This window comes from Numenius arquata, chromosome 1 (assembly GCF_964106895.1).
Source record: "Numenius arquata chromosome 1, bNumArq3.hap1.1, whole genome shotgun sequence".
In the NCBI taxonomy this organism is placed as follows: domain Eukaryota; kingdom Metazoa; phylum Chordata; class Aves; order Charadriiformes; family Scolopacidae; genus Numenius; species Numenius arquata.
In genome coordinates, this window is record NC_133576.1 from 107,372,378 (window position 1) to 107,398,678 (window position 26,301).

At 36.8% G+C, this 26,301-nt stretch overlaps 1 protein-coding gene across 1 annotated transcript in view; it reads right to left on the reverse strand.

Annotated features, from left to right (window-relative positions):
- The window catches only part of VWA8 (von Willebrand factor A domain containing 8), a 198,872-nt gene that overhangs the window by 98,375 nt on the left and 74,196 nt on the right, over positions 1 to 26,301 (reverse strand). Inside the window, exons 17-21 of the mRNA XM_074168332.1 lie at positions 25,272 to 25,387; positions 24,286 to 24,392; positions 22,179 to 22,285; positions 19,077 to 19,148; positions 7,749 to 7,825 (exon numbers count right to left, since the gene is read on the reverse strand). Coding sequence (XP_074024433.1) covers positions 7,749 to 7,825; positions 19,077 to 19,148; positions 22,179 to 22,285; positions 24,286 to 24,392; positions 25,272 to 25,387 — 479 coding nt within the window. The remainder of the gene's footprint in view (positions 1 to 7,748; positions 7,826 to 19,076; positions 19,149 to 22,178; positions 22,286 to 24,285; positions 24,393 to 25,271; positions 25,388 to 26,301) is intronic.

Consider the following 26,301-nt stretch of genomic DNA (forward strand, 5'->3'; position numbering starts at 1 on the left):
TTTTCATTAGAATTTAAATAATCTGGAGTCAATAAAGCTGAAAGGGTAATTTTAAATGATCTCAATAGGGGAAACAGGTAATTAGATTTTATACTGATTACGTGTGCTGAAAAAGAGGGAAAGAAAATTAACATCTAAAGATTAATGGACAGTCCATAGTAAGTATTGCTTGTAGGGACACCATAAGCTTATTGTCCTACCCCAAACCTCTCCATTAATTTGATTGTTAAAGATCACAGCAAAATTACGTTTATTCTGAAAAGGATAACACATGTAAACTTGGCTAATTTTTGGAAGATCATCAGATTACTGTAATTTATTAGGGACTAGAAAAGGCACAAGACAAAACGTAGTAGATCTTTAAACTGAACCCTGTATCACACTTTCCAATCATCAGTCACGAGAACAAACACAGTAACTTTGAAAGGAAGATGCAATACCATTGGTAAATTCTTTGAAAGAAAATGTAACATTAGGAAAAAACAGACTAAGGTAGTGTAATATCTTCTAAAATAATAGTAAGATTATCAGATAAAAACCAGAATTTCTATAGAAATTAGTATTCTGTTGACAGTGGTGAGACATCAAATTTACAACAAAGCTAAATTGCTTTAAAATATATGTTAATGCCTAGAAAAATGGAAAACAAGTGATCTCAACTTGTAAGAAAAGATAACCACATGGAGAACTAAGACTTAATATGGTTCATTTAAGGGCACAAACCCTCTTATTTAAAAGCTGAATAAGAAAACTTCCTACATTCTCTATTTTCATGAAAAGGCATCAAAATCGTATTTATAAGCAGTTTTAACTTTTTCGACCTTACAGAGAACAACTCTCATACACCAAAAACCACTCCCTCTTTTTGTCCTATGAATTTTCATATGAAGATTCTTATTCTCTTCCTTGACAATAAACTAATTTCATAGATTATTTTCTTGATGTGCAGGAAGAGAACACTTGAACAGAATTAATCGTTTCATATCTTCTGCAGATTCACTGAAGCTCTAAGCAGCAGAAAATCCATTCATAAGCCATCAATAAATTATTGACGTAGATTACGCTGCAGTCTGCTCATCAAAAGCTTCTATTTTTGTAAGCGACAGTGATGTTCTTACACAACTAAATTATTGCAGATCTACATACTGAAGATACCAGAGTTGAGGTTGACTAGTTTTACTTATCGTGGCTTCAGTGGTCCCATATGTAGTAGCTCAGGGGGGATCCAGTTCTCCCACTAGCTGAGAGCAACCAAGTTCCCATCACAGTGGAAAGGGCTGGTACTTTATATTCCTGAACGTTTCGAATTGCTTAGAGGAACACCTGTGGCAGACACACTGCGGAGGAGAAGGCGGGCTGCAATTTTTGCATTTTCTACAGCTGATCTATGGCTGAGACAGCGTGAAGCCAGGAAACATCTCAGAGAAATTTCTCCTTAACAACCGCTCATTATTTACACTCATATCATAACAATAATAAATGTTCTAGAAGTTATCAAACAATCTCATTACACAAAATGTTCCTATTTTTCTTGTTCTGAAAACAATGAGTCTGAAGCTGCTTCTTAATTACCCTCAACTTTAACTGCTGTTCCATACTGACACATTTGGACATCAGCTAAGGGCAGTGCAAATGGCCTCCCCACATGGAACAAACACTGCTGGATTATTATTATAATTACCGTCTCATTTTATGAAGACAAGATAAACTAAGTTCTAACTTTCCCCCCTCCTCCACTGAACAATAAAGATTTAACAGGACATGTTACTACAACATCCCTAGAATAAGAGCTAGCTGTGGTCATCCAGCTGCTACCTTGCAGAAATTGCTGTTAAATCACAGAATAACAGAGTAGTTGAGGTTGGAAGGGGCCTCTGGAGTTCATCTGGTCCAACTCCATTCTGAAGCAGGGCCACCTAGAGGCGGATGCTCAGGACCGTGTCCAGATAGCTTTTGAATATCTCAAAAATCAAGGAGTGTGATGTATAACAAACTTTAAAGAAAAGGCACTGACAAAGAAAAATGAAAATTGTGCCTTCCTGAACCAAGCAAATGTACTGCTGGGAACACAGACGTTCTTTCCCCAATTCATTTTTCTTAAATGGACTACCAAGACAGAGAGGCTTTTGTCTGCTATCAGAGCAATTAGGAGAACAACTCGCGATGGCAGATAATAATTTCAGAGGGTTTGTGTTGCCAGTTGCTCTTTTTAGCTGCATTACTTAAAGCAGATCCAACCCCAGCAGAACAGAAGTGGCAGCCTTCACAGGGCTTTAGTTGATGCTCCGTGTTCTCCACAGTATTTTTCCAGTTCTCTTTAGTTGCTTAAATTAAGATTTCAGATGAGAATAAATTACATGTAAAACTTCTCCTTTTTTAAGCTCATGTATTAAAGACTAGAAGTGTATTTTAATGAAAGCTGGGATCAGATAACACCATATGACTCCAAAAACTTGATGTATATATTAATCCGAATGCCTTTAGAATGTAAAAGCTAGCACCTCATTTATACTAGCAGAAACTACTATAAAAAGTGAGTCACTGAATTTTACATCTTCCTAGTCAGAACCTAAACTTTCAGGAAACTTTCTATTAGAAGTCTCTTCACAATGTGGAAAAAAAAAACAACCCACAAAACCCCCAAACAAACAAACAAAACAAAAAAATGGAGCCATAAATCAAGCATGCATTGGAAACAAAAGGATAAATACTGTAGTTCTGCAATACAGTCCACACAAAAATAGTAAATTCAAGGAGGAGAAATCATTGTCATTAAAATTTACAAAGCAGCTTGGCCGTATGACTTAATTCCAAATAGATGCAAACCTAAGTGGTTAACTGAGAGGTAAAGGACATTTTACTCCATCAAAGCCATTCTTTGTGTGCAATTAGTTACTAATTTGATGATAAGAGAAGTAAAATTAATCCTTTTTTCTTTGATCACATCAAAGGAGCAACAGTCTAAAGTCCATGATACTTTCTTCTGACATATTTATGCAGGAGACCTGGGAGCTTACATTTTTATATTTATCTATTACTCTCATCAGTGCTAAGAAGGATTTTATAGTCTTAGCAGGGTACATGTTCTTGCCTGAGTCTTCTCTAAAGCTTTAACTTTTTTTTTTTTTTCCTTCTCTGGAATCCTCTTGGTCCAGGAGACTTTGTAATTTAAAGCAAGACTTTATTGGTTTCCATGAAAATATTTTTCCTGATTCAATGAAATTTGTTTTACTGATCCACAATTTAGTCTATCAACTTTGGCTTCAGATTTCTGTGTAGAACCATTGGCAATTTCTTTCCACACAACTCACACGAGACATAGCGAAAGTAATAACAGCAACGTTCATAAAATGATGAAACTTTCCAGGGTTCACACATTTAGGAGCAACATGAACACTTGACTCTGTTACATTTATTTGGAGGACATCAACATTTCTAAGAAAGTCATCCAATAAATGTTTAATTTCTACACAGATCTCTTATTGGCCTCATAGATTGTCACCCTTCTAGCAGCATCATGAACGCACGCTCAAGGTGAAAGCAATAAAACCCTACAGTTTAATATTAGGCAAGACAACACCGTTGTATGTTCTGCAATGTGTAGCTGGTGTCCTGGGTGCACAAAATTGAGACAACCATCCCTGAGGGGTAAACAAAATTTAGCATTTCTCTGCTGAAACTTATTCTTGTAGGAAAGGAGTGACTAGGAAATCCAAGCAGCTGAAAGGTCCTCCTTCAACAAGGAAAAGGAGCCAGATGCTTCATAAGTCCTAGAGAGAGGCTGTGCCGAGCCCAAATTGCCCATTTCAGAAAGAGTCCTATAACCCCACAATTAATGCAATGAGAGAACTGGTCAACACCTGATCAACTCCTAATATTAGGAAGTATGTAAAAGGAAGTAGCCAACTTTTTGAATAATTTATAAGCAAACATTTTTCTTAAAAGTTTTCCTTATTAAATCTAATCACAGCTTCCTTCCCGTTAAGATTTTCGGTTTTATGGTCCCAAAATGATTTATAAGACTTAACAATTTCAAGAAAATAAAACCTCTCAATGAGGTGCTGTAAGAAAGGTTAAGAATAAGGATTTGTAACCACCATAAGCAATCTAAACCTTAACCTCAGGCTGACCCTTCCATGAGAATCAGTGGTACAGCAAGTAAACACAAATGTCAGAAAGAATGTTTAAGGAAAAGCACTCTCTTTTGTTCTGTCTTCTATCTCCTCTCATCATCCTAAAGAATAAGATATAAAATGTGAGACTTGAAAATTACTCCTGGTAATAGACCATTGTCTCTAAGGCAAATATTCCGTGCTTGAATGTCACTGAAAATATGTAGTGTTAGATCAGCAGAACTCCTTATACTATTTCATCTCAACAGTAAAAAACCCAACAAAAAACAAACAAACAAAACCACAACAAAACCCACCACCCCAACCAACCAACCAACCAACAACCAAACCCAAAGGAGATTTAATAGCATTTTTAGTTCTTCCATGTTCCTGTTTGCTGGCAAAAGGGGTAAGGTACTCTTCTATAAAAGACATCAATTTCATTGCATAAGAAAACATACTACACTATATTGTGGTATACTTCCCCCTTATTTACCTCACAAGCTGTTGAAAGTAAGCACTTCTGGAATCTCTTCATGATTTTGGCACTTTAACATCATTAAAAAAACAGTTTTTGAAAAACGGCAATTGGATTAAAAAAATCAGAGTACTTCTGAAATTCAGTCTAATTATTTTTGTCTTTTATTTATTCACTATTTTTATTTATTACATAACACTACGTTTTAATAAAGATCTTAATTATATTAATTTTAAAGCTCTTCTTACTGTTTTTTCTCTAGCTATATCTTAATTATTGCCACCAACAAGGACATTTTATAGCTAAGGATCTCTCTCTACTTCAGACTGTCTACTATTCAGTTGCAACACCCATTCAGTATTGGCATTATTATACATACATGCATATTACTTCTTTTACAGCTAATTATATGAAGTGACAGTCGATATGGGCAAGTTCAAGAGCTCATAATGTCATCATCATCCGTTTTCCTACAGATTCCCTAACTCACCAGAAACTCAGAGCCTCAGGATATGCAGCTAACAAGTGCACACTCACTTCCACAGAAACCAGTTGAAGTGGAACTGGAGAGTCTGCAACCCAGATTCCAAGGACTAATGAGCTACTATCTGTCAGACACATTTCTGAAAAGGCAGAGAATGTTCACCTTCATTTGACACTGAATCGCCTCCACATGTTTCACGAAGAAAGCAGTAAAATTATTTCTTTCCCTTACAAAGTAGTCAACTAAAGTGCATGCTTTGAATGTTCAATCACTCTAGATTTATAACCCATGTATATAAGCACCATTAAAAGTATGATACTTAGAAATACTTTCCTGTTAGCATGCTTAATGGTATTGATGGTAGCTAGCTATGAAATCTGTAGAAATACCCAGGGCTATCGAAGATGAAGTTCACATTCTAGCATATTTTCTAATAAAATACATCTATGCCATAAGCTACTGACTGCATTTCTCCCCACAAAATATCTAAAAGCTTAGTAGTGAACTGGTTCGGCTTTTTTTTCTAAACTTACTCTTATTTTGTTTTGACGCGCGGAAACAAACCTTACAACTCGCAGAGAGTTATAAAGCAGGTATGTTTATTGCAGCACCGGGTGCAAGGGGGATTTCTCCTCCAAACTTGCACACCGGTTTGTAAAACAAGCGTCTATTTATGATGAAAAGCATACATATTCATTAATGTGGGCTGGGTTATTATAATTGATTCTAAGAAAAGGCGTTACTATTCTAATTATTTCTAGGAACTCATTATCATAAGTCTCCTCCCCTTGCCGCATGCGTACTGTCACCTGGTGGTCGTGGGCCGGGGTCTTCTGGAGGAAGGCTCACGGTCTTCTTCACTGTGTACCTTCACCTTTGTCCCAGAATGCTGGGTTGGTCGGATCCCAAACCGCAAAACTAGTCCCGACCAGATGGACACCTTTCCCAGACAGTTGGGTCCCTCCTTAGCATGCAGGCTGCTCCCGCTATCTTATACACAAGGCCATTTCTTTATCTTGGAATGCTGGGCTCCGAGCTTTGTTCTTTCCCAGGCTGTACTAAATTCACACTAACAACCTTTAACCATTCATTTTCTGAATCAGTTTTGCAATCCAAAAGTGTGCACTAACGACATTGTAATCCTTGTTTAAATGCCCTATGAAGTTTATCAACATGTTATGTAGACTGGGTTCTTCACAAGGTTATTTCAAAATGCCACCCCAGAAATAGAAATTTCTGAACTTCCTATATTCAGGAATTATTTTTGTCAAACTTCATAGGACTACTCATAATTTCCTACTTCAATCCATCTCTAGAACCCTGTAACCAAAACCAGTACTTTGTTTATAGAAGTTTTTCTTAACTAGAAAAAAAACCAAACACATCTTTTTTTCCTAGAGAAGCATCAACTAGCGTGTTGTAACAAATGCATTCTACAGCCCCAAAGTGACCCCAAACATCATACTTACACAATGTTCTCCTGAATTTATGTTAAAGTACTGTTCTGTCTGACCACAACTCACTGAAGAACAATTTTTCAAAAAGACACACTCTGTATGGCAGAAGTACTGTAGTATTTTGTGAAATAATTGGAATTCACAGAAATGATAGTGTATTTTATCCAGAAGGACAGGGTGGCTGCTCCAAACAGAGAAGACGGTAGGAAAGTTAACATAAAGCTGAAAGTAGCAGGTCACAAAAGCATTATTTGGGAAAGAAGTAATGGAAGTCTAGGAGAGGAAGTACAAAAGAAAACAGCAACAGAAAAGTGATGAGACAGAGCTATCCATGGACCAGGAACAGAAGGACAAGACATCTGAAGACAAAAAGCTGGGGAAGAAAGCGAGAGAGAGAGAGAGAGAGAGAGAGAGAGTTACAGAGACCCGTGCTGTTAAAGCGCAAAATATAAAAGACGTACATTTTTATTGGCACTATTTAAAAAACAGTGATTATGAAAAGAGACAGGGTGATGAAGCTAGGAAGGAGAAGACAGAGAGGTAAAGATAAAGAACGAAGCTGAAAAAGGATGTGGTTCAATTGAAACTGATTCTTCTAGACATATCCAGTCTTCATGTCAATATATTGATTTAAAGTTCATGTCATAAAATACAGGGAGATAATTTGGCATCATTTCAGCTTTTGAATTGTATTCAAAAATTGTATTCATTGGTTTGTTGTCTTGACGTCTGGTTTTTAGCTTGCATGTGAAAATAAATATAATTCTCTAATCCAAATATGTTTATGGGTGAGAAAGAAACACATGTGGTCAGTGGGAGTGCCAAAGGAAAAAACCAAAAAGCCTTTACTAGTGAGTGACATATTCAAACAAGCATCTTTGAACTTTTTCCCTCACACAGTACTTCATGCTTAGGGAAATCTCTCCAGAAATGGCAGAAAAATATTACTCTCTTCTTGAGCACGGTTTAACGTCAATCTGCTCTGACTTCTACGTCCTCTTATGTTAAGCAACTGCATTAGATTCTTGTACCCCCTTCTCAACCTCTTAGCTTATTGCCTCTGTCTATAAATCACATATATTTCTGTGGTCTGTGTGTCAACTACCATAACAGGGTCCTTGTTAAAATGAGAACAAATTAAACTTCAGAAACACAAGTTTTAGAGCCCTGGAAATCAGACTATAAATACAAAGTATGGAAGCGTAACACGTTCTTACCTATGGAGCTGTAAATACTCTCTGGGCCTGTTTAAAAGGTGAAGGAATCTGTCAACAATCTTGTTTTTCCCAACGCCCTGCAGTAAATAAATATAGTATTAAGACATAATATAATTGTACGCATTTAATAGTTATAAACAAAGAAAAGATAGCTTTCCAAAACTGTTAAAATACTCTCCATATTCCTTTATAGGCAAATACAATTTCAACACACATCAAAGAATCCTACATACAATTTAATGATATATATTTTATTTTAAATATGTATATATTTTCAAAATACTTACCTGTCTTACTAGGAATAACCAGAAATAGGGTTGAGTCTCTAGAATTATGTCATGCAGGCCTATGCATTCCTTTAAAAAATCCCATTTTTTTCCCAGCCCTTTTATTTCACGAAGGTATTGCGAGGCTGTCAATGCTAGGAAGTCAGTTTGCATTAAATATGAAAAAATAATTCTTGGTGGTCTAAGGAAACATCCTGTAACTGTCACCTGGAATTAGAGCATTGCCTTGGTAATATTTGCTAATGCCATTCCACTGGAGCTAGCAAAAAAGGCACAGATGGAATCAGAACTGGGTTGGAGCTCAAACTAATCTACAACTCTTCATTGCAGGATGTCTGCATTAGCAAGCTGTGCAGAACAATGACAGTGGATTGATGGAGGGAATCGGGTGTTGCTAACACCCTGGTGTACCCTGTATAACTGGTTCAGGAGCTGGCACTTTAGCCCAGGTCTAGACTGGCCCTATGGAAGGAATCAGCAGAGGAATGAATTAGGTGTGCTGCTGGAGAACATCCTCCAGTTTAGTCTCATCCTAAGAGAATCCAGGTCGTACATCCCTTGGCACGTCGTAACTTGACATGGAACTGCAGTAAGGAGACTGCCTTCAAAAGTACATTCCTGACCAGGTCTAAAATGCTAATGTAGATGCAGACCAAGATGACAGTTCACATGCTTATCCCTCCTGCAAGGACATGGCTGCAGGCTTGGGAGCTCAGAATGACAGTGAGAATATTCCCAAGGGTTGCAAAGGAAAAAGGAAAAGAACTAGTAGAAAGAAAAGTTCAGTTGTAACCCAGCTAAAAGCTGTTTGACAAGACACTGTCCTTTGCTGAGATTCTCGCTCTGACTACATGAATGCATCTAGTAGTCCACACCAGCATAAAGTAAAGCAGATAAATATAACCCACAGAAAGATTAAAGAGATTAGATTAGACCAAACTGAGACTCGCTAATCCATTTCACTTGGCACTGCAACAGAATAGGAGCATTCAGAGCTGCAAGTTATGACATTTATGGCTGTAACTTTTAGCTGAAAGATGGTAACTGCCAGCTGCAGAATTGCAAATTGTTTAAGCTTCTTAAAATGGGACCAAAAGTCTCTCCTCTGACTATATTTATGAGAACGGCGAACCGCACACATATGTGTAGTAGTTGAAATCATGGAGGGAGAGTTCTCACCACGAGAGCAGAGGAAAAAATACCGCAGAGCTGACAGAAATAGAACCACCTAGATTCTACTGTGGACTTGACTCCAACAAAGGAAAGCCAACTCAACTTAGTGCTCTGCCACACGCCTCCTCACGAACCTTCTTCCACCTGATTCTGCAGAAGAATCTACAGCTTTACACTACTACATAGGTGTAGTAAGAAGCTCCGACACACTTAATATCTGTCACCAGTCATTTCTGAAAACTGTCACTGGAAACAGTTCTCCACTGCTTTGAAACAGGGGATGAAATTGCGCTGACAGATTCTTCCAGGAACTCAAAGAACATACCCATTTGGGGGGCAATATGCAACTTCAGGAATTGCATCAGAAACACCAAAAGTAACCAGAAATGGTAAGACTCTCCTCATAGTGCACACAGGCAGTTTTATTCCTACATGTTTCCTACTAGTTGCAGTCGGATACTTGGAATCGTAAATGGGTGAATAAACAGGAATACTCCTTATGTCAAGCACAAAACACCCATGCTGAAAGCAGCTTCCTTTCCTTTTCCTAAGAGAGCTAAAGATGACTGGGCAGATGTCAGCACACAGTCTTCTGTACCAATCCCAAGCGGATTGCATATCCTTTTCTCTGCAGAGCGGGACTGCAGCCAGCTGTGGCAAGTACAAAGATGGAGAAATAGATCGACACATTGAATCAATGTAAAACATACTGAATATCAAACAAAATGGTTACTGTAATTAAAAAAAAAAAATTGGCTTTCATGTGCCTAACGGAAAGCGTGTGTGGTTTGTATGTTTATGATAGACTCTTAAAATTATGCCTAAAAAGAATATTTTCCCAACTACAAAATAACACCGCTAGATTTTTTTTCCTCCCTCTCCCATTCCAATAGAAAGCAAGCTATTTGGTCCAAAGAGCTGGTTTTGCATATTTCTGTCCATGCTGTTACCACCGAGGGTATTAAGGGGAGCGCACCTCACTTTTGAGAGAATGCCCAGAGGACACAAGCATGATGGAGAACCACTGTGGAGGAAGGGAAAGAGCACGGTTACCGAAGTAACACAGTGAAGTCAACAGGAGCTGTGCCATGACCCCATCTCGCCCTTTCTTCATTTGTACTTGCCAGGCTCCCCGCACACCTCCTTTATTTCATTATAAGTATACCTCGATTTCAGAACGTGATACATTTTTTAAAAGGTGCATGCAGCATTCAAAAGCCAAAAGGCATTCCCACCAGATTTTAGCTATTATAAACACGTTAACGTTGCCCAACATCTAGATTGAACTGCTTCAGAGAGTACATTATGTGCCTTCACAGAGGCTGTGGTGTACCACATAAAATCCTCGGTTGGCAACAGTAGCTGGAGCAAAGTTCAAGTCAAAGCTCTTTGATTCCATCCCTCCACATTCCTACTTCATGACAAGTTACCACTTCTCTTTGTCTCAGTTCCTCCATTGAGAAGGCACACTATAACAGAAAGGAAGAAGGAGACCAAAGCTATTCAGAAGGCTCTTCAGCACTGTTAAAAAACTGCAAAATAGAGCTTGGATGAGTTCATTCTGAAGGCGCTATTTAATAATGCAAGGCCAAGAAAAGTAGGTTTATTCCAAATTCACCTGACCTTCATGAAACAGAGAATATGCCTGGTAGTCTTCTTCAGGTGAACAAGAAATGTGGAAAATGCTAACCCATTTTGGAAAAAAAAAAAGCCTCTGAAGTGAGTTACTGGCACCTCAGAAATAAGAAATGACAAAAATGGCAACAAAGTCACCCTCCTTTTCCCTGAGTCTGTAACCAGGGCCAAGGATCGAGCTGGATCTTCTAGACACCCACATCGCTAGCAGTCAACTATTTAAGCAGAAAGAATCACAACTACCTTTCATATGAATACACTAAAAGACTGAGTTGAACTTGGACTGGATTCAGAACGTGATCTCATGTGATTTGCAATTCTTGCACCCTAAGGTAACATTCAGGGGACAAACCAGTCCACCATTAACACTTGCTATATGTTATTTATATACGCTCTATTGCAGCTACTTAATTTAACAGAAATATAAACATATGCTAATTAGAGAGAAAAGAACATCTGTGTTGGTGTTTCAGCTGAACTGAATAAAAATATTTCAGAAAGCAAATATTAGACGATTTTTATTCCATCAGACATATGGGAAACTGAAATCGAAAAAATGGGAAATAAATATCAGCACTAATGAATAACAAAAAGGAAATTATGCAATTAGAAGGCAAAATAATCCCTTAGTTAAAAATTCTCCTAACTGACATTGTAAACACTTGTTACCAAGGATAAAATGACTTAATCTTCTAGCAGTAACTGCAGTTTCAAATATAAACAAGGTTGTTACAGGTCCCAGGAGGCATTTTGCAATTCAAGATGCAGCTATTACAGTAGTGGGACAAATTTCTTCCCTGCACAGCCCAACTAAAGTCAATAAAGTTACAGTCCAAAAGAACTAGACCCAAGTTTTTGAAATTAATAGTTTGCTGCTTAGAAAAAAACATTATTGGGGAAAAAAAAGAAAACAACAATCTAAGCCACACTGTCTCATTTTTATTTTCTTTTAAATGATTTGCAGGTCATACTGAAGCAGTTAATGAGGTTGCCATGTTGTGCTTGTGAGCACTGCCCTTCCGCTGAGACACTGCGAGCACACCTTTTCCATTTCGACACATGGCCATCCTGCAGAGCAGAGCACCTATTTCATTACAAAAGAATGAAACAAAATTTGGAACTGGTGAAAAAACAGTTTATCACTTTTTTCACCCTAGGAAATTTTATTTTAAAATTAACTTCAAAATTTTATTAGGGAATGAAAGGCAATCTTGACTTTTCATTAAATGCCCAGAGAGGTGGTGTAGTCTCCGTCTCTGGAGACGTTTAAAACCCGCCCAGACAAGTTCCTGTGTAACCTGCTCTAAAAGGACCTGCTTTGGCAGGGGGGTTGGACTAGATGATCTCCAGGGGTCCCTTCCAACTTCCAACATGACCTTCATGTCAGAGTTCTCAGTTTGTGACTTCACAGAAAGAGTTATATCGATAACGTCATTATCACAAAAACGGCTGAACAATGAAAATGAAAATGAAAACACTTTTGCTAATGTATGGTTTCTATCCCTGGGTCTGGCACTAAACCACCTTCCATGCCCACAGCTTGCCTGTTTCTGCCAACAGAAACATTTGGAAGAATGCATGCCTTTTGATTGAGGCTGCTATTTTTATACCAGAGGATGTATTTCTGATTTTATTTTTTTTAAAATGTACTGTTACCAGTACATTTTGCAACAAGCAGCAACAATACAGAACTCTCTCAAACACTTCAGGTGTTATTAAGCTCATCACTCCTTGCTTGGAACGAATGTGAATAATGCAGTGTGATAACTGCAGACGGTGTGTCACTGGCTGATACGAGACGTTGCTACCACAGGACCACTGCAACAGACCCTGTCGTTGCTACCTCGCTCAGATGTCAGTAACAAAGGAAAATAGCTGTGTAAAAAGCAGTGGTGATTTAAGTCTTGCCCCAGCTGCAATCTACATATTTTTCGGTCACAACAGTGAATGCTCTGGATCTCATTAGTTTATTTTGATTTTATTGTCCGGGGCCTGCAAAATTTCTGGTGATGGCAAAATAATAAAATTACACCATAAGAACAAATAAATTTAATTCCCTGATAGAAGTCATGAATTGAATGCTTTGGATACATCTCTGGCTACAGGTCTAGATAAGCGTGTAGAGTTTATGCCTTTTTCTGAATTTAAGTACAACTTTCAACCCGGAGCCGTGTCAGGCTAAATACAATCTTCACATTTCCAGTGAGGTAAGACAATTGTGGTCTCAATGCATGTGAAAAATTTATAATAGAAAGAATCTGTGGGAAGAAACATCCGAGAGAAAAATCATTGATTGATTCTTTTTTTTTTTTTTTTTTTTTTAATTCCGGTTCTTCAGTATAACTTTTAAAGGTAGAAAGCAATAATGTAAGCAGAGACATTCTTAAATAGCACACCTGTTCTCATATGTGCACATACTGTTATGACTGTGGCAAGCGTAATTGTCACACAGAATTCCTTAAGCAAAAAATATCATAGTATTTTGCCCAACATAGCTCACTTGGAGCTCAGTTTCTTCATGCTCATAATACTAATAAAAATTTGGTTTTGGATAGTACATTCTTTCCTTGCAGAGGAAGCTGCCCATTTTTACACAAGTTGAAGAAGGAAAACAAAGTCCTTTATTTCTAGAAAAGTTAAAAGGCCAAGCATTTGCTATTTCTAATTTTCTGGTGACTGATATTATTACACTCTCAGTATCTACTTAATTCAATTTCACAGTGAGATAAGAAGAATAATATTACCTTAGAAGGACAGATCTATTCAAGCACGTCCCTTTAAATATCTTTAAGAAAGATTCAATCATTTGTCCTTCTACATTCTTCAAGAATAAAATAAATTCCTAGTGGGAGCCCAAGAGTTCATTTAAGATGATCTCTCAATTAAGGAAAGGCAGCAGAAAGGATGAAATTACATTCTTCTATCAGGGAAATAAATTACCAAATGTGCCCAAAGGACATTACATTCATGTATTTGTGATAGTCTACTTACTGTGGGCTCACATCAACATTTTTACTAAGCGCTGCCAGAGATTTTGTCATCACCTTCTCTCAGATTATTTACAACAATCTTTAGCACCTTTATAGAATTCTTCATTCTTATTCTACTTCATATTTCTTTCCGATTTTCCCTTATCTATACATTGTCTAATTAGACTGCAAGCTATTCAGGAACAGGCTTGTTTTAGTACTTTGCAAAGTGCCTTCCCTGTACATTGGGAAGTAGAGGGGGAGCAATCTTTACAATCCGAATTTCCGCACCATCAGATGAAGAAGGACAAAATTTAAATGCTTTCCGTATTCAGCAGTAATTTAATCAGTAACTGAATGGCATTTCTGATCATTCTTGTATCAGCTTTGCGTTTCTTGTTGAAAAGAGAACATAAGCAATAGGAAAGCCAGAACATGATGTAGAACTCCAGCATCCACTAAGTCTTAATAATAATCATTGAAGAGAAGAAATATATTATTTGTCTTTTTTTTTTTTTTTTTTAAGTAGCTCTTCCTTATTAAGTAATTTACATAAAAGCAGGATGGATACTGGTAACACACGTATTTCATAATCAAGGGTAGATCAGCCAGTACAAAACACTTAGAAATAGCTGTAAAGGTTGCCAACAAAGAAAACTACAAGACAAAAGAGAAACTAAGAATTCTGGAAAAATAAGCAAAAAGGCAACAAATAGGGAATCATCCTGATGAACATGAGGTTGTTCCAAAATAACACTGCATTTCTTCTGTTCACTCTTCAGGAAGATTAACAAAAAGAATGTTCCTCATAATTTTGGTAACATTTATATGATATGGACAGTAATGTCCACTCAACCACTTTTCAAGGCACAGCAGAACTCCTGGATCCGGCACAAACTGGATCTGTCCTGTTATGCAGAATTGCAATTGTGCTATTTTAGATAACTCACAACATACCATGTTAGAAGTGTATTTTAAAGATATTTATAAACCATATTAATATTTGTAGTATTTATAGTTATGCCATATTTATACAGTGAATGAAAATAGAATGAAAAAAGCCAAAATGAACATTACTTGTTATTAAATATGTCCTGTATGCTAATTGTGGCCTAAAAACAGAAACGTTCAGGATTCATTGCTATGACAGAACCTCTTTAATTTATGAGATCAGCTATCTGAACAGCTCATACTATAAGTTATGGCAACAGAATAATGCCAAATAAAAAACTTCAAATTTTTTTTTTAACATGTGGTTAGGTGTTTTAGAAGTTCAAGGCTATAAAATAATTCAGAAGTCACAAGGCTGCGAGTCCTCTCTCTCTTTCCAGAAAGCCACAGATCCCTTAAACTATGAATATTTTGTTTGCTATCTTCAAAACCAGCTGATGTTTGCAAAGACTTCACCTATGACCAATAAAGGTGGAAGCATCCAACAGGTCTCTTCAGACATCTTTCAAATGCAACAATTTGCATTTGAAATGTTATATGTAAAATTTAAAATTGCGAGAAAAAATAAAAGTGTTTCAGCCACTGCTACTTTTCAATTTTTTCCACATGAACAAATTCTGTTTATTAGCATAGTTTCTCTCCTATTTGCAAAAGATAGGAAATTCAAGGAGAAAGTAAAAGATAGCAAGTAGTGGCCAATCCACAAACTGCACAATGTCCATCAGGAAAACTTTCACAAAAACACAGCCTAAACATTTTCCTTGAGAGTAAAAATAAAACTCATGTCTCATGAAACAGCTGTAAGAGCTATACGTAATGACTAAATAAACAGTCACTGCAAAGTTTGGAATAAGTAACCTTTACTAAACAGGACTCTTGCTGTTGTTTGCCTGTTACTTTGAGAGTAATAAATAGCTGCTTACTCTCAGCCAAGGAAGATGCTTCATAGCTGCTTTGAGAAGCTATAGATAGTCATAGATAGCTTCATTCACACTTAAGACTATGGGCTCACTCAGGAAGCAGTATCAGAAGCTGTATAAAAAGCACCAGCATTTCCTTTCATTGGAAGCTATTTCATAGCTGAAAAGTCCTATCTATCCACTGCCTTTCCCAAGGACTCAAAGAAACCTGGTTGGTTATATGTGATATGGGAGCACATTCCAGTTCGCATCCAAAATGCATCAACAACCAATGTAAAATGTTTAGACAAAGCCACATTTCACATAATACATTTATGCTGTGAAATCCTGGGCCATATAAGCTCCAGGGAACACACACGAATGAAGTGGGTTATAAAGTAGTTCACTTCAGAAGCTGAACACTTCTAAAGTTATCTGTCTGTATCTTAACACTTATCTTCAAATTTCCTCCAGTTTCTTTAAGATAGCCATTCCCTAATATCCACCAGGACCACTTAATTCTAATTTACTGAATTTCAGATACTAATCATCAAAGTTCACATCTTGAAAACAGTCTTGGTAAATGGACTCTTATCAGGCAGCTCTTAACTAAAAAGAATATACAAAAAAGACTACATTTACAGACTTTGAAATAGAGGCCTTAAGCTAACAGGAATTTTGTGTGTGTTCACACACAATGAAAATGAAAAAGGCAAAAGAGGAAAATCACATTCAGTCAACCAAGCAAAACCAAATCCAGACTCTAAAAGAAAGACTACAGGTCAAGCCTTGCATATTGGACCACAGTTAAACAGAGATACTCACTTACATACTCATCATTTTGATGGACCTAATTATGTTCTAAGGTATGTACCAACTCATTTAAATACCTAGGAGATGACACAAACATTCAAAGGGATGTTAGTCATATATTTTGAAACACCCATGTTCAGACTGTTTGAATTGTCAAGTTATTTACACTGAATTTCCATGATTCACTCATTCACCAACAAGAAGTACAACAGAAAGGAACTCAAAACAGCACTTCCTATCTCCACACAAAAACATTATCTATTTCTTCCAAATGCGAAACATGGATCCACACTGATATATGTATCAAGCAAACCTAAACCCCTACTTTCTTATTACAGACTGAACTGTTACAGCAACTGAACAGCAAAAATTCCTATTTTTTTAATCATTTGCTTTAAAAAAAGGGTGAAAACTCTAATAACTTCAATCCACCAATACATTTAAGAAATTAGCCAAGCAATACCTAAATGGTTAGTGATCATCCCTGAGAAATCAAGGATGATTGATGTGGCCCTAAAAGTCTGCAGAATGGCAAATACAGTGCTAAAATTTAAAAATAGTATTTCAAAAAGAAAAGGCCAGCTGGCTTTTTCTTAGTCACACATAAAAACATTGGAACAAATTAGTAAAGAGTAAACCTGGAAGTACTCAAAGTATGTTAGCAATTAAAAAGCAAAACCAGTAAGTATTACTGATTCGCCAAAGAGAAATCACAGAAAATCAAACGATTTTCCAACTTAGTGGTTCAGCTGAGCTGATGTCTAGAATCAAAGCAGTATGTTCCAATACCTCAACCCAGTTAAATCTTTTAACGTTGTCTTCAATTAGAGTTTCATAAGCCTGGAGAAAATGTGGCACACATTAAATTATTAAAGATGAGTATATCACTGCTGGGAAAATACCTTATACCCTAAAAATTGTACTTGCGTAGTCTTCCAACATTTTTTTGCCAAATTGGTAGAACTTACAAAGCATGTGTCAGGGCCCTGAGTGTACTACCAGGCTCTTCAAGCTCTTCCTGCCCCCCCCGTAGGGTTTTACTTGCTTGTGTTGAAGGTCAGCTCTGAGATGGTGCCGCTGCCTTACTGGGGTCCCCTTTGCCACCCATGGCTTGGAAGCTGCATTTACACTCAGGCCCTTTCCTCAGTTCCTTCTCAACCTACACTGTGGTGCTGCTGTGCCCGGCCCTGTACCTTCCTGATCCCAGCCCAGACCTGCTGACTTGACTTCCCAGCTTGACCTCAGACCTGCCTTATCACCACGGTCCTCTCTGGAAGCAGCTGGGGACTTGGCTGACCATGTCTGCTGTCCCCAAACCTGTTCATCTTGCTTGGACACTGGGACTGTGAACCTCATCATTAAGGACACTGCCTCCCTTCCCTTGCGGAGCAGCCCACTCTTGTTATTCCCTGACAGCAGATCCTGCAGGCAATCTGTACTATATAACATTTTCAATACCAAACTTGGAAGCTGGCATAGAGAGCACTGTTTATGAAACAGAATAAATAGATCTTTCTTAATTTATGAAATAGATTAATTTCTATTTATGAATAGATGAAACCTTTTGGGAGAAGCTGGCATCATCCAGCAAAAGTCTAAAGAGGTTTCAAGTACATCTTTGTAAATTCAAGCTGTTAACAAGGTCTCTAAATAGATGAGACTGTATATAACTGTACACTGTAATTTTAATGCAAATTAATAACAATTAGCATTTTATGTTCCTTGCCATGTAGGTTAGACCATTAGTGTTTTAGACTCTTTCCAAAGGCTATTGCAAAACATGAAGAGAAACATCTGCTAAAAATTATCTTATCCTTGCTAAGGGAAAGCTAAACTAAAGAGAGATTACTTTATGAGGGAAAAACCAGCCTGGTAGCTTGGGAAGTATCACTTTCCTGAACACCTCAAATATATGGAAAAAATAAGAAAAGCTCTCTTCTTTTGTTTTCAGAGCTAACTGGCAAAGAGTATAATTCTGTTCAAGTCACCCAACAGTTCTAGTTTAAGGTGGTTCTGAAGAACAAAGACTTTCAAACATACCCAACTGGAGAACACCTGCCCTCACCTCATCTTGGGGAACCTACAAACTGTTAGAAGGTCTCATGAAACAGCAACAACCAACTAAAAGATCACAACAGCCCCCATGATCTCACCAATAAAGTCTCCATCAACAAAGATACTTGTCAAAGAATAATGAGAATCTGTATCTCTTTTAGAGAAAACTAACACTTTGCTATCAATAAATAAGATTTAGATAATACTTATGTGTATACCTCTTATCTCCCAGTGGAGATTTTAAAGGAGAGGTTTCATACATAGCCATGAAGAATATCCAAAACCATTAACTGAAGATTTTAGTGGTAATGTTGACTTGCTAGTCTGATAGCAATGTAAAAAAAAAAAATTGAGGCTTTTACATTTTCCACAGATATGTGCCCATAAAACCCATGGACACTAGTAGATAAAAAAAAAATAATCAAAAAATAGCTCAAATACCTCAGGAGTACAAATTAATGCAATTTCAATAAAGCAAAACAAAGATTTAATTTAATTTTTAAATTACGAGTTTGTTTCATGCATTGTAAGAGATGTTTAACTCACCTGGTTGCCAACTAAAAGAAGATGTTCTCCAAGCAGAAAGTCCTTTAGCATATCTTCCATTACCATCATGTGCTAGAGAAACAAAAACGTAACTTTCAATGCTGTTTTTATACACTCAAGTTTATGCATTTACTAATGACAGTAGTACAACAGGAACTTTAGTTTCAGGAATTGGAGCCAAAATTTTTTGAAGTTTATAGTTACAGCTATTTATTTCACAGCAAGAGTCTCTCAGCCAATAATAGCAGAGCCAATCTACCCAGTAACTAAAACAAAGAAACAAGAACACTAACTCTCTTTATGTATTTCCTCTGCTCCAACTGATTGTGGGTGTCTGATTTCCTAAATGTATTTAATTCTCCATAATCACTCCTAATGCATTTCCTTTTAGCCTATTTGAATGCTTGTCACCTAGAGTGTAAGAACTTTCATTACTATGTGTATGACAATTTTCCAGCAATTGTACCGGGAGGAAGCAAAACGTATCCTGGTAGAACGTTAGAGAAACCAAACACAGGGAATAAAAAGCAGCTGATATTAATATTTAAATTATACACATTTATTTTATTAAAGGTTAAACCTCAGATCTAGCTTAACGATAAATACACTTTCCTAATTAAACTTTTTTTTTTTTTTAAAGGAAAGTAAGAACAGGAAAATGCAAGCTCAAGTCTAAAAGCGTTTCTTGTGTTTCTTACAACTTCTAAATTAGACTGCCAAATTGAAGCCAAAGTACTTGAGGTGTATTTTATGTATATGTCCAATATCATAAAAGGTAACACACAATGTATATCATTTAACCTTTTCTTGCTTCTCACAAATAATTTATTTAAAAGGATCAGAAGGATTTAAGGATAATGTAGCAATGCAGACTACTTTACTCGCAATAAAGTCGTGTATATTTCTCCACTGTATCTAGTAAAAATAGGTCATCTGTAAGTAGGTCAGACAACCTATTTAGAGAAATGAACGCTTGCCTTTAGACAAACATATATATTTTTTCACATATCATCTCATCTCTACTACTTGACTGAAACAAACAAACAAAAAAAATCAGTAGCTTGCCTATAATTTCTGAGCATAGAAACGCACAGTTTCTAACGGTGTGAAAGATGTTTTAGGTTTCCAAATCTCTCCAGAACAGAGGCTGGGGGTGGGGGAAGAAACTCTTGTAAACACAGCTTAATACCACAAAATCCTAACCAGGCATATCAAAAGACTACTGAACACTCAAATATACAGTTTAAGGAGAGGACTTCAAGGAAAATGACTGGAAAAACACTGGAAATTTATAACTGATGAGAATAACTTTGACCAGATATAGCATAAATCCTAGGAAGTCAGTTTTACCACACACTGATTAAATATCTTATTTTATTGCTAAGGCATGAATACTTCCTTCTGATGACTTCTTTCTTTTAACCTAAATTGCACAAATATGTGTACATTATAGCTCCCCTGCAGAACAGCTTTCCCACAAGAGATGCTATGTATTGACATTTATTTTATTTTTTTACACCAGGACCTAAATTAGCATTGTATTAGGATGCATGCAGACATTTCAGATTAATTATTTACACAAAGGACTTGTAAGTAGGCACATCAATATCATGTCAGTGTTATCAATCTACATTCCCCAAAGCCTGGCCTGAAAGTAGCATTTGGCAATTTGGCATATCACCTAAAAATTATTTCCATCCCTGTGTCACTTGCTGTGAACATGAAATGTTTCAAGATAAAACACACAGAGCCAAAAACTACGTATTTCATTACATTGTGTGCAGCACTGCAAAGGGTTGAGGATCTATTTTTTCTCTGTTTTGGTTTATTTCTGTAGTTTTTAGAGACCGGAGAGGAAGTATTGCACTGGACTCATAAATCAAATTTGTTCTCCAGCAGGTTTTGCAAAACGATCATTACAGCACTTGAATGACCAAACTACAAACTGTCAACACAGAAAAGAAGAGCAGAATTCAGGTTGCAGGTTGCGTACGGGTTTCTGAAGCTATAAGCCGGAATGTATAAAAAGCAATGCAGATAGAAGACCTAGCAAGACTCAGGATTTAATTTCCAACAGACCCAAGTTAAGTACTTTACCAAAATGGCAACAAAGAACAAAATCTCACATGAAATGTTAGTGGGGAAGATGAAGACGACTGTCATCTGTTCCCCTTGCAGGGCCTGTCATCACCTTCAGTAGGTGATACCCATGCAGCATAGTGTCTCTGTGGAGAAAGCGCAAGCAAGGGAGGAAGAAAGAATAGGAAAGGAAAAGCAAGCAAACTCACACCAGGCCCCCCAAAAGAAAAAATATTTCACAAGATCACACTCTCAGTGTTGCCTTTCAGAAGCAAAATATTCTAAAGGTAACTCAGAGGGTAATTCTCTTGCTAAGAATACCTATGTCTGACAGTTTTGAGGCTTCCACACTAGATGGAGAAGAAATCTGCAGTACATCTACCTCTAAAAAAGGGGTGGGGGGAAATAAAAACCAAAAAACCCAGTCACCAAGCCCTTCCCTTTCATTGTGTTCACTAATCACTCTTACTTTTCACTACTACAAACTAATTAACACTAATAACACTTATGACTAATTAATAAGCTAAGCTAATTAAAATAAATAATTAATAACCAATTAACTAATAACTAATTACTCTTTGGTTTGCTTTTCAAACCTGTAGAGTTAATTCTAATAAAAGGCAGGTACAACTTCATGTGACAAGCCTGTAAAACATGGTCTCAGGATGGAATTGATTATCAGCCCTAAGAGTGGATCAGTCCAGGAGCAGTGAAAAAAATTAAAAAATAGTCACTCAACACAGCATCCGATCAAATAATTCTAAATAAAATTCAGTTTCAGTCCCTGTTACTTCATGTTTTATGAATGTTCAACAGGGTTGTTACAATGGCTTCACAAAGGGATGGCGAAGACACATCTGAAATGAGCATCAAATCCCGTGAGAAAATTTTTAGCCTAAAGAAACCACTTAAGAAATACACCCTTAAAATTTAGTTAGCACATTATTTACTATACATGAGCATGCACATTAGTAAACCTTTAACAAACTTTTTGTACCGAAGAAGCCAGAGATTCGTACTTACTTGACTATTTTCATAAAACAAAACATCAGGCACTTTCATTTTCTCAGTTGAGTTATAAACTGGCATAGTCACAGACCCTATCTTCAGAATCCCATTGTTTATTTCACCTAGACGTTTTTCAGGAAACAAGCAAATGCATTACTCAGAGCATCCTCTGAGCAGACAGGCAATCAATCCCCAACACCTCCAAGTGACGGTTTACAAATTTTAACAGGGCTGTGGGTTGCAGTAAACAATTTCCATCTACAGAAAGCTTGAAAGAGTATCTGTTAAAAAGAGGTTGCATTACCATGAATTTGAATTGCAAAGAAGTCTATTACAATAAATGATAAACAGGTGATCTTACAGGAAAAGCACCATAAGAAACACTAGAAGTTGTGACCGCTGCCTTGGTTTAATTTCATACTCTCATCTTATTACTGGAACATCACTGATTAGGCTACGTTTTGTCAACACAAAAGTTTTTTCGCTCTCGTTCTCCCTATTCCCTCTCCTTGTCCCACTGGGGAGTGGGGTGCAGAGGGGAGTGAGTGAGTGACTGTGTGGGTGCTCAGCTGAGAGCTGGGGCCAACCCACCATAACTGTAGGGAGTCACTGATGATCCTTCCCTTTCAGCACTGCATTTTTGATCAAATGGGTTAGTGTCAGAACACGGACATATTTAACATTTTGTGAAAAATGGCTAAATTTGCACTCGTTGAAATAACCTTCAATTGCAGCTCTGAGAGAAAAAGTACATTAGAAAAATTTCTTAGATCAAAAGTACTATAAATTCTGTTACTAGGAAAATAACAACTAAGTGTAAGTAATGACATTGTGCAATCAAAACAGTAATAATTTTTGTGACTAACTTATTAATCTGGTATAGTGTAAAACTGAAAATAGCCTAATTTCTAGACAGATGTTTTAAGATGTTCACCTATTATTCCATATGATTCTGTCTTTATGGCATGAAACAGAGAGACATAAATAGAATTCAAGGGATGCGTTGAGATTAAAAAAAAAGAATTGTAAGCAGGTAGCATCACATAAGTGGCAAGAGTTCCAATTATTTTATATATACAGTTTTTATATATTCAAACAATGCAAATACAGATATAATAATACAATGGATGGGTGCACATGTATATACACATACATATGACTGCACATATATATTATACTGTATATAGTAGATATATTAACATATCTGTATTTACATATATATCTTTATATATACACACAGATAAATACAATCTATAAAACCAGAATCAATGTTAATTAAAACCATAGGTGTGTTTACTACTGCAAAGATCTAACAATAAAAAGACAGAAGTGAAATACATTGCAAAGCTGAGAATAAGCACACAGAAGAATGACAGCAGAGATAACACCGGTGAAGAAGAGTAAAGGAAAAGTTTAGTGAATGGCAAATTGCTCAAAGTGTGCTACATGACAGAAGATATGAAAAGCATGAAGACCAGGGGTCATGCAAGAATGAGAAAACATAAGTGAGAAAAATGACAGAAGCAGAAATATATGTGCAGCACTGAAGGCTACTGCAAACGAGAACAAGTTGGATGAGGTCAAGACACAATGACCGGCCCGATAAAGGTGACATATAACAACCACAGCAATTTAAAGAGCATAAAAAGAAGGGAAATTTTCCAAGAGTCTCAAAGAGAAAAAGGTTGGTTTTAACAGTGTAGAGAAAGAAGCAATGGTAAAAAACAGAATAGAGAAATATTAATATCAAACCAAGACTGTAACTGTACACAAGAGCAGTTATCAGTGATGAGAGAGAAAAAAAAACCAACCAAACAAAAACCCACCCAAAACCAAAACAACCAAACCCCAAAACAGTCCAAGAAAGTCTGAGACCATGGATTTTACAGACTGGGAAACACTTAAACTTGATGGAAAACAAAATCCCATGAGCTGGGAATAGAGCAGACAATACAAAAGCATCAACACACTGAGAGCAGCACTGTATTCTGATACAATAAAGTCAAAGGGATATAACTGGAGCAAGCTACACTAAATTTTGAGGATAATTAGTAGATGTTTACATGCTCAACTGTCTAAGTAACATTCATGAAGAGCAGGACAAAAGATGGCAGAAGCTTACATGTGTAATCCTTTTCCTCTAGTTTCTTCATGTCATCTGGACTCATCTCAATATGAGAATCCTGCAGATTTGTATGTAAAGCTGATCTGGCAAGGTTTGGTAAAAACCTAAATAAAGAAAAATAATAGGGAGACTGTATTTTAAGGAACTTTTAAAAAAAAGTTTTCAGTATTTTCTGTAACCTACAATCAGTATAAGCTTTACTTGGACCTCCAAACCCTGAATGTCTATTCCCTTCACACTCAAATTGTCTTCAACACTTCACCTACCCCTGAGAAACCGAGCTTCTTCCATAGACAAGGAACTACACTTGTGAGGGTGTACTCATTTTAAAAGGCTTCAGTGTTATCAAATATTGCAACGGGGCTGTAATGTAGGATAGATTAGGTCTGGAAGTATGTGATGTCCTCGTTTCACCGCCAGTAGGAGCTACAATAGAAACAATGTTTTTTTCGGAACCACCTTTTCTCTTGACCCAGTTGACTTTGACCCCAGGTTCCAAAGAGAAAGAGTGAGCTCCGAGGTGTCCAAAACTAGGCCCTATCAGTTTTCCAAACAATTGCAATTTGTTTTCTTTTAAAAATAAAATAAACCAAACCCCCCAAAACCAACAAAACCCCAACCCCCCCCTAGATGTTCATAACTTTTTTAGATACAGCTTTTAAAACTGAAATCAAGCCTCAATGAAACATGATTGTATTAGACATTAACATAACTCCGCTTTGAGTGTTTTGAGACAGCGAAGTAATTCTGTTTATAATGCTAATTTATATAATGTAATAAAATATCTTCATAAAGATGTGAAGAGAGTACAGTCCTTTCTACTTACCTCCTAGGTGTGAGAATACCACGGAAATACTTCTAAAGAAATGACAGACTTTAAGGAGTAAGACAGCTGTTATTTACTAAAACCCATTAAAAGCTATCTTGCATGTTAGCAACCGACCAAGAAGCTCTTGAACTTCCACCAAAACTAGCACTTCTACCTGGAAAGGCAGGCTTTGTTAACAGCATAGTAAAGGCTTTCATCTGGATGTTGTGACAGTCGACGACAAATTCGCAATAGTTGTCGAGTAGATAAAGATGAAGCCAGTGACTGCGCCTGTCAAAAAATACAAGGTAGTTTAATTATTTAACCTGTGGGACTGGATCTCAGGGATTTAAACTGAACAAGTCAGGAGAAAAAAGTAATCCAAAAGGAATTATTTCAACTTTTCTCTTAATTCATAGGTGCTTTCTGTCTTCTACAGCAGCTTGTGCTTTTTAATCCACAATCTTGTAATTCTGTATTTGTTGCAGTAATTCACTGCCACGGAAATCATGATGTCATCAAAAGATTAGCCTTATGATTTCATTTGATAAGCAACAGGAAGAAAAATGTGCTGATAACTGAGTTTTATTTGCTATACAAAACCTAACACTAAAGAATATTAACAATAACAAGGAGGTTAGCTGCTGTAAAAGGATCAATGTCCTAAAAACTCGTCTGCTCTTCACAAACTGAATACGAGCTCCACATCTGGCAAAGGGGTCTGGCAGGATTCTTGGATGTATAAACACGACAACACTGGGCAGCAGTATGGAGATTGTATCACCTCTGCACACGCCTTCTGGGCGGGCCGTTACTGGAACACTCTGTGCTTTTCTGCTGTCCACATGTTAAAATAAATGCTAAAAACTGGACATGATTCAGCAAAGAGTTACAAAAATGATTCAACGCCTGGAAGAGCAGGCAAACAAACATGGCAAAATTTACCAACCAAACAAACAAAACCCCAAAACAAGTGACCGTGTATTTATAGAGAGATATAGAGACTGAGAAAGAAATCATTCTATTATTATATCTACCGGATGAAGGTATCTAATACAAATAGGCTCCTTATTTTAGCAGGAAACACACAACAATGAGTGTGATCTGATAAGTCACGCCATGCTTTGCCTGGGTCAAGTGAAATATTTTAATTAGGTAATTTTGAAATGGTTTGGTTTGGTTCATATAAAGGATTTCTAACTACA